Source organism: Ceratotherium simum, chromosome X, assembly GCF_057802395.1.
Source record: "Ceratotherium simum simum isolate JZ-2026a chromosome X, ASM5780239v1, whole genome shotgun sequence".
Taxonomy (NCBI): Eukaryota; Metazoa; Chordata; class Mammalia; order Perissodactyla; family Rhinocerotidae; genus Ceratotherium; species Ceratotherium simum.
Genome location: NC_141940.1, coordinates 39558287 through 39567367, shown reverse-complemented (window position 1 = coordinate 39567367; position 9081 = coordinate 39558287). Strand labels below are relative to the sequence as shown.

At 38.8% G+C, this 9081-nt stretch overlaps 1 protein-coding gene across 1 annotated transcript in view; it reads left to right on the top strand.

Annotated features, from left to right (window-relative positions):
- The first annotated feature begins 7110 nt into the window (after window positions 1-7110).
- The window catches only part of VSIG1 (V-set and immunoglobulin domain containing 1), a 34739-nt gene continuing 32768 nt past the window's right edge, over window positions 7111-9081 (top strand). Inside the window, exon 1 of the mRNA XM_014795356.2 lies at window positions 7111-7166. Coding sequence (XP_014650842.1) covers window positions 7118-7166 — 49 coding nt within the window. The 5' untranslated portion in view covers window positions 7111-7117. The remainder of the gene's footprint in view (window positions 7167-9081) is intronic.

Here is a 9081-nt window from a genome sequence, read left to right as displayed (position 1 = left end):
AATATGAGTCCTGAGTCTACCTGTTGCTATATATGCGATTTGTGCAAATTGCTTAATTTCCCTGTGCTTCTGTTTCTTCATCTATAAAATGGGGATAATAATACTACCTACCTCATACGGTTGTGAAGAGGATTAAGTGAGATAATGCATATAAAGCACTTAACACAATGTCTGGCCCGTAACAAGCTTAGTGTGTGTGTGTGTGTGTGTGTGTGTGTAAAATCACTTAAACACAGTCCTTACCCTCCTTAGGAGCTTGCATTCTTAGAGGCATGAAGAGGACCAGTGCATGAATAGCTCTGCTATTCTCTAAGTGCTGTGCAAATGGTATTAACTAGTGCTGTGAAGGTGAGATCACACCATGTGGGAATCAGGAGACAACCTATCGAGGAGTTAGCATTTGTGATGAGGCTCACAGGATGTGTAGATTTTTGACAATTAGACTTGGTGGGTTGGGTGATATAGCAGGAAGGAATAGCCTTGTAAAGGCACAGAGGTGGAAAAGGGAGACATATGTTCAGGGAATAGAGATTATTTAGTTTTGTTTGGAGACCACTTGTAAGACTTCAGCCAACTCTGAAATCCATTTTTTTTACAAATAGCAGAAAATAGTCAGCAAAGGTAGGTTGGGTACCTATTGAATGCCAGCTAAAAAGGCTTATGTCTAGGTAAAAAGGTGATAGGGAGTCATGGAAGATTTTTGAACACAAGAATGACATGATTAGATTGGACATTAACAAAACTTATCTAGCAAGATTATAAAGGATGGATTTGGGAGGGAGGAAGATTGGAGGCCAGGAGACAGGCTAGGAGGCTATGGCAACCATCTAAATGAGAGATAACAGGGACTGAACGAGAGTATGGCAGGAGATGAAAAGGAGAAGAGGGACAGAAGAGAAGTTCTCAATAGGATTTGGTACTGGTGGAATGGTGGGGTGAATAAAAGTAGAAGTTGAGGAATACCCTAATGAAGAGTTACAACAGAGGCACAAGCAACAGTGGTTGGGAAGTGGTTTGGAGACAGAGGATGACATGGGCAAGGTTAAGTTTGAAATGCCAGCGGTGCATATAAGTGGAGATGCCTGGCAGGCAGTTGGTAAAAGGAATGAAGCTTCAATGTTGTTGTGATTGCACAAGGAATTTTTGAAACACCTTCTATGGAACCATTCCAACAGGAATGAATTAAAATCTTTAAACTCTAAGCGCTGACTAGATTGTACCCTTCTGTGTGTAATTCAAAATTTAAAAAAATCATGCAAACCCATAAAATATGTATAAGGAAGTCCAATAAATTCTGATTTTCTCATGATGACTACTTCAACAATCAAAAAATATATATGAAAAGCTTTACCCCCTGATCTCTCTGTCTCTGTCTGTCTGTCTCTCTCATAATGGTGCCATAAGAATGGCCTTAGTCTGTCTTTTGGAATCCCAAGACTGATATCTGAGCCAGCTCTCAAGCCACAGGAAGACACGCTCATTACCTTATAATTATGCCTCATTTCTTGACCACAAAACAGCATTACTGAATTTGATCACCTACTTTATTCATTAGAATTAGCTTCAGATGACCTAGCTTTTTCCAAAGAGCAAATTCCCTCAAAGGTAATGACTTGTTCCTATTTAGGACATTAGGACATTTAAAAAACATTTTTCACCCTATCTTACACAATACACAGAAATAAATTTCAAATGGATTAAATCCAGATTCACAAATTCATTCATTTAACAAATAGTTATTGAGTACCTGCTGTGTGTAAGGCACTGTTCTAGGCTCCTGGAATAAATATTGAATAAAATAGACAGAAATCCCTGCCCTCTTGAAACTTACATTCTAACTGGGTGGAAAAGTCAACAATAAGTAAACTGTAGAGTATGTTAGAAGGTAATGAGTGCTACAAAAAAAGAAAAAGGTAGGGGAGATTGGGAGGGCTGGAGTAGGGAAAGCTGCAGTTTTAAATCAGGTGAACAAGGGCAGCATTGAAAACCGACATTTGAGCAAAGACTTAAAGAAGATGAGTGAGTTGGCCCTGCTGATATCTGGGGTTAAAGTGTCACAGACAGAGGCAACTGCCAGTGCAAATGCCCTAAAAAGGAGGAGCGTGCCTGGCTAGTTCGAGGGTCAACAAGAAGACCAGTGTGGCTGGAGCAGAGTGAGAGGGGGAAGAATGGTAGATCAGGTCAGGGAGGTGGTGGAGTGGGTGAGGCAGATCATTTTAGGGTTTTCTAAGCTATTTTAAAGACTTTGGCTTTTTCTCTGAGAGAAATCAGGAACTATTGGAGGATCTCGAGCAAAAGTGAGACGTGATCTGACATACATATAAAAGGATCACTCCAGCTGCTGTGATGAGAGTAGACTAGTCTTCCTACTTCCCCCACGTCCCCTTACAGTCAATTGATGCTGGGGCCTCAAACCAGCATCAATGGTAGCAGTGGGAGCAGTGAAGATGGGGAAAGTAATCAGAGTCTGGGTATATTTTGAATACGGACCCAAAGGAATTTGCTGATGAATTAGATGTGGTACATGAGAGAAGGAGAGGAATTGAGGATGACACAAAGGCTTTTGGCCTGAGCAACTGGAAGGACAGAATTGCCATACCTGAAATTTGGGACAAAATTATAGAAGCATTAGAAAAAAACATAATATTATATATATTAATATTATATATTATATGATAGTAATATATAATAATATTTCTATTGTCTTAGATTGGGAAAAGCTTTCTTAAGGAAGAATGAAATTCAGAAGCTGCAAAGAAAACAAATTGCTAGATTTAACTATAACAAAAAGCAAACTTCTTTATGATAAAAGAAGTAAAATTTTAAAAAAACTGATGAATTGGAAGAAAATATTTATAGTGTATATACCAAACTCAGGTAAAGATTCATAAGCTAAAAAGAGTACTTCTACAATATTAAAAGATAACTCAATGGAGAAATGGTCTAAGGCCATAAACAGGCAATTCACAGGGAAGGGAACACCAGTTAGGCCAGTAAACCTATGAAAAGAGGCTTGACCTCATTAGAGGTATACAAATTAAAACAACAATGCAATACCGGTTTTCACCCATGATACTAGTAAAAATAAAAGACCGATAATTTTCATTGTTGACAAGGCTGTGTGTGGAGAAACAGGCACTCTCATATACTCATAATGGAGGTGTAGATTTGTAAAGAATTTCTGGTGGATAATTTTTCATAATCTACCAAAAAATAAATTGTTCATACCCTTTGATCCAGCAACTCCATTTCTAGGTACCTAATCTGCAGAAATAATCACACAAGTGGGCAGAGATATAGGCAAAAAGATGTTCATTTCACCATTGCTTATAGTAGTGAAAAACTGGAAGGACCTGAGAATTCACCAATAGGAGAATGGTTAAATAAGTTGTGGTACATTCATACGATGAAATACCATGCACCCTTAAAGTGGATAAGGTAGATCTATAGATGTAGTTGTATACATGGTGACACAAAGAGATAATAAAAATGCTTTTTCAAGGGGAAAAAAGCAAATTATAGAACAATATGTATGTTCTGGTTACCGTTGAGGAAAAAAAGGTAACCTCATGTGTGTGTGTGTGCAAATTTATAGAAGGCCTGAGAAAAATGTGAAACTTCTATTGCTTGTGAGCATGGCATGGGATTAAACGTGGGTGAGAGAATGGAGACTTTCTTATTATTTTCTGTATACTTCTTTGTTCTTTGAAATCCCTTTACAATCAAAATCTATTACTTTTGTAATTTTTAAGTTAAAAAATGAGAGCTAAGTCAGATACTGCAGATTTCTGAAAGTTCCCAAAGAAGAATCCTGGAGGCAGTAGCGTGGTTGTTGCGTTACATTCACACTGTGCCACTGTGTGATGAGATGGGAGGGATGGCATCTAATGCGTGCTATGTGGCCTTGGGAAAGACACAACGTTTCTGAGCCTCTGTTTTCTCATATAGAGAATGTAGATAATACCTGCCCTATTTATTTTATTGCCTATTGTGAAGATAAAATGGAAAAGCAGTTTAAAAATTATAAAGCCCTGTAAAAATGTGAAAAATATTTAGTATTTCATGTGCCAGTTAATGACCTACTTCTTTTGGGCAATAGTCAATAACATCAGAGTTCGGTCCAAAGCAGAGAATTTAGATTATCTATTAGAGTTTATTTTAACAGAATTCTTCCTGTCCAAATTAGGTCCCAAATAGCAGCAGTGCAGGCATTTTACTTAAATGTTCCAGAGTGTTTTTGTGTTTGTATGAGAGATTCTGGTGCAGATGGGTTTTGACAATAGCCTTGAATCATACCCTCCACTCCAGCCGTCTCAGGGCCAACCAGCATGAACATACTGAATTAATTAGCAAGCTCTTACTTAGCACCTGTTCTGTGCTTAGCGCTCCCCTGTGGGCAGGTGGTCAGACGTCCAAGTTTGCCTGGGACTGTTATGGTTTACACCTTAACCCTTGTAATTACTAATAGCGCCCCTTTCACTCTCAAAGGTGTCCTAATTTTAATGATCAGTTGTATGGTCACCCTACCATGGTTACCTATGGGACATAGAAGGAAACACAGGAAGTCCCTGGCTTACAAACACCAGACTTAGAAATTTCTTTTCCCATCCTAGCTCCCCACCACTGGAAAAGCCAATATTACTTCTAGGGGAGCCATTAGTAAAACCTTGGGTCTTTTGGAGACTTGGTGGACTCAGAGGTAAAGGCAGAGCCAAGGCTGCGAAGAGCTGGTATGGTCCTCCAGAGGGCTGCACTACAAGTTGTCCTCCTCTGCAAAACCTCCTCCCTCAGACCATTTCTCTTTATTGCATTGGCTAATACTCCTGGTCAGAGATTTATTTGTGGAAAACAAGCATTCTACTTTCAATAGTGTAAACAGGTTGGGGAATGTTCATGGCAATTGATTTTTTTCCCTCCTAACATGGAGGTGATGTCTGCTTATACGGAGGAGGAAATGTGTTTCCTGGAGGAATAAGATTGGAAAGAAAAAAGTAGTTTTGGAGCACAGGATATTCTGGGGAGTAAGACCCTCCTTTAGGGCAACCTAGGTACACAACGGACCAGTGGGCGATGAGCATGGGGGCATAAAGGAAGGTGGGTGACAAAGAGATGCAATAGTTGTTTGGGAAAAAAGTGTTGCCTTGTGCTCAACCCATCTCTTGGAAAGGGAAAGGAATGCCCTTTCTCTGCCACCTGCTGCTGCTCCTTCTTTTCCTCCCCTCCCCTATATGGCCCAGTGCCTAGAATTCAAGCCAGTACTAGACTATGCACTGCATAGGTCTGGGAATGCGACTTCCATTTATAGCAGTGCTTTGGCAGGAATATGAATTCTGGGGTCCAATCAATGGACTTACCAATACATTTTGGGGAACATCCTTTCTTAAGTTGGGAATTTCCTGTAGAAGACCTGTTCCCAGCCTGGAGGGCTCACAGTCACTGGATTTAGGGGAGACTCAGTTAATAAATAGGAAACTACTGGAGAGCAATCAAGCGCCAACTGTAGGGTATTGGTTCTAGGTACAATGGGAAGTCATCCAAAGGGGAGCTCAGAGAGGGGTGGTATGTAGGTTCATTGAAATTTTCACATAGGACAATATGACGGTTTTGTGTTAAGAATATACTTAGATAACAAGAGGAGGGAGGAGAAATTTTTTAATAGTGATGAAAGTCACCTGGAGCCAAGGTTTAGTATCGGCATGAGCATGGACAAGGAAGGCTGCGAGAACGAATCAGGCCTGATGGAAGCAAAATGGCTTTCCAAGAAGCAGTGGGAAATTGGCTTGGCTAAGGTGAAATGGGGTCAAATATTTCCTGTAAATTAAATTTCATGAAACGTATCACTGAAACTTGCACATATTTCATGTGACTGAACACTTTGAGGCAATAAATCTTGACAGCATTTTTCAAGTGGATGATTTAACATGACTAAAGTTCAGAGTAGGTGAGGACCAGATCTTGGAAGGCTCGGAATCCAGATTAAGGACTTTGGACTGGATGAAAGAGTCCATAATGGTGTTATTGAAGATGCTTATTCAGAGTTGGAACATTGGTGTGTGGCTGGTATATAGCATGAAGGAGGAAGAAGTCAGGGAGACCATTTAGGAAGCTGCTACAGTAGGCCAGGGGTGAGGAGCTGAGTAACTGGACCAGGAAGGAAGCAGCAGATTGGAGAAGGCACAAATCTGAGAGCCATTGTAGAGATGGAAACAGCAGGACTTAGAGATCACATGGGAAGAACCAGAGGAGGCCCTTATGTATCTCAGGGTAACTTAAGCATGAGAGGAACTCTGTTCACGTGAAGGCTTCTTACCTGTGCAGCCTGCCATTCCCTCCTAGTGAACTCCTTTTCCAAGGAAACCCTATAACACCTATTGAGTAACCTAATTCTGCAACAATTCAGACCCATCCATTGGAAGTCTTAAAGCATTTATTTATTCACTTGATTTGGCAAAATTAAGTTAGTAAATAAATGCTATAGAGTTTCTAACCTGGAAGACTTAAGCATGCGATTCATTCTACTGCCAGGTAGTGAGAACCGCCAGGGCTTCAAAAGAGAGTGAGATGCCCAGAGTTTGTTCACATGGAAATGAATGCTTTTTACTTCATAACCCCTGTGCCCTTCCTGTGAACCATGTCTCCTGAGAAAATCCTACCAATTTAGTAACCTAATTTGTAAAAGGAGGTTAGTGAATCAATGCTGTAAGACTTTTATGGAAATATTTGAAATTAATTAGCCTTGTCAGCTTTTATTTGCATAGGCTCTCTTCCAACTACATCTTTCCCCCCCAAGTATAACTTTTTAATAAGATTGATTTTTAAACAATAAAACTTAGAGAATCTGTGTACAAAGAGCTTGAAGAATTTAAATATGTGGGTTTATTATTAACACAGTAGCAAATATATCAAGGAAACGCCCCATGAAAAGTGTTTCAAAGAAACACAAATCTGCTCTGAGAAAGGTCTGTACCCAATAAGTAAGCCCAAAGAGCCTTGTTTGCTTGGTGATGCCGGCAGATAAGCCTGGCAAACCTCGGTGTGATTGAAGAAGCCAGTTTGAGACTCAGCCTAGCGCAGGCAAGCTACTGGCCCCTGGCAGCACTCAACGAACCTCAACACAATGGTGTTCGCATTTTGGAAGGTCTTTCTGATCCTAAACTGCCTTGCAGGTAAGGAAAGGATCTCCAAACCATCAAAGCTAATTGGGAATAGAGTTTCCTTTTAAACTGAAATCGCAAATTTTTACGTAGAATGTTCCCCTCCTCTCAAAGGAATTGTGATTAGTATGCTAAGTAAAATAAGTTTCAGATATCTTGCTTAGCAAATACGTGCCATGCTGTAAAGATCATTATTTTATGTAGCTTCTGAATTAAATTTCAGGAAAATCACACTATCTTTCTTTTTTTTAGTTTGGAAGGTGAACAGATGAATTCACTCAGAAGCTGAAGTTTGTGCTAAGAGTACTTTTTTCTCTGTCTTACTTGAGTGTTCCCTTTAAGCTCTCTGTAATCGGCTCGTTTTGCTACAGCAGGCAGAGACCTGGCTCAGAGGGCCTGCCATGCTTTGCTAACAGTTCTTAAGGGGTTGCAGTTTTCCAAGCCTAAGATTGTGTTTTGAAAAATATGTGAGTGATTTATTGGTTGTGCACAATATGGGTGTTTTTAGGGATTTGAGCAGAACAAAATCATTTCTAGAGACAAAATCCTGATGTTGGTTAGACCCGGGAGAGATCACTAATTCAGAAAACCCCTTGGCTAGTTTTTTCTAATAGCAGATACATTTTGAATCTGTTCTTATGATAAGTTAAGTCCATGGTATATACAATAATATTGTTTACACTAATATTGATATTTTTAAGCCAATAATATTGATATTTTTAAGCCATTAGTAATACTAAGCAGTCATTAGAATGAGGTTTACTAAGTATATTTAATGATATAAGAAAATGCTCAGGCTAAAATATTAAGTGAAAAAGCAGGACACACGCATATGCCTAGAATAAATTGCTAGAACATTATGTTCCAAGGTGCTCATGGTGATTACTTTGGGGTGATGGGATTATAGATGATTTTTATTTTATTCTCCAGCTTTTTCATATTTTCCAGGGTTTCTACAAATACTATTATACTGCTTTTATAGTAAAAAAGTGTTACTTTTCAAAACCATATGGTATTTAGTAATAGTTCTCTAAATGTTCATTACTAAATGTTTAAACATACATGTTCTATGGAGTCACTAGAAGGCAATACTGCATGTATCCAGTGATCAGGACTTAGAGCTGGAAAAAGCCGCCTTTCTCAGTTTCCCCTCTGGTGGAAACAAATGTTACTATTTTTCCTTTCCCCCAGGAATATTCATTTTAAACCTTAACTTTAGACAGTGGAAGTCTTTGTCCCTTCTTAAAGAGCTTCCAGTCATTAGTTAATTGGGTTGCCCCTGGGCCTTCTGTACCAGCCCCCTAAAATTACACCTGTAGTCAACACTTACGTCCCCGTGTGAAGCCTTACTCTGGCCTATACTAGACACCAGTTTTGGAACAGTTGAAAGAGTAGTTCCTACTGTAACTAACATATATATAATTATTACTGATTATAAATTTAATGAGTTGTCATTGTAGAAAGGTTGGAAAATATGGAAATGTATAAATAAGAAAATAAAAATCACCAGTGATCTTACTAGAGATTTGGGTGAATTTCTTTTTTTTTTTTTCCTTTGCAAGTAGATATATTACATTACAAAATTGGGTTTACACCTTGTATACAATTTTTTTTATTGTTTAAAAAATTACTTAGATGATGTCACAATCTTGCTTGATTGTGACTTTTAGAACAAGGCCCAATCAGAGTGACCAATAAATACTTCAGAGCCTTTGTTCTTAAATTATTTTATAACTGGTTTTGTTGGCCTATAGTGTATACTGTGTATCTATACATATACAATCTAGCTGGCCCAAAGCAAAATATGCTTGTGTGCGTTTAGCAGATGGAATGAAAATATGGTGTAATATATTGTTGTTTGCTGTGGTTACATATGTATGGAAGTCAGAGAAAGAAAGATTTCAGTAATCTATAACTGGTATTAGTA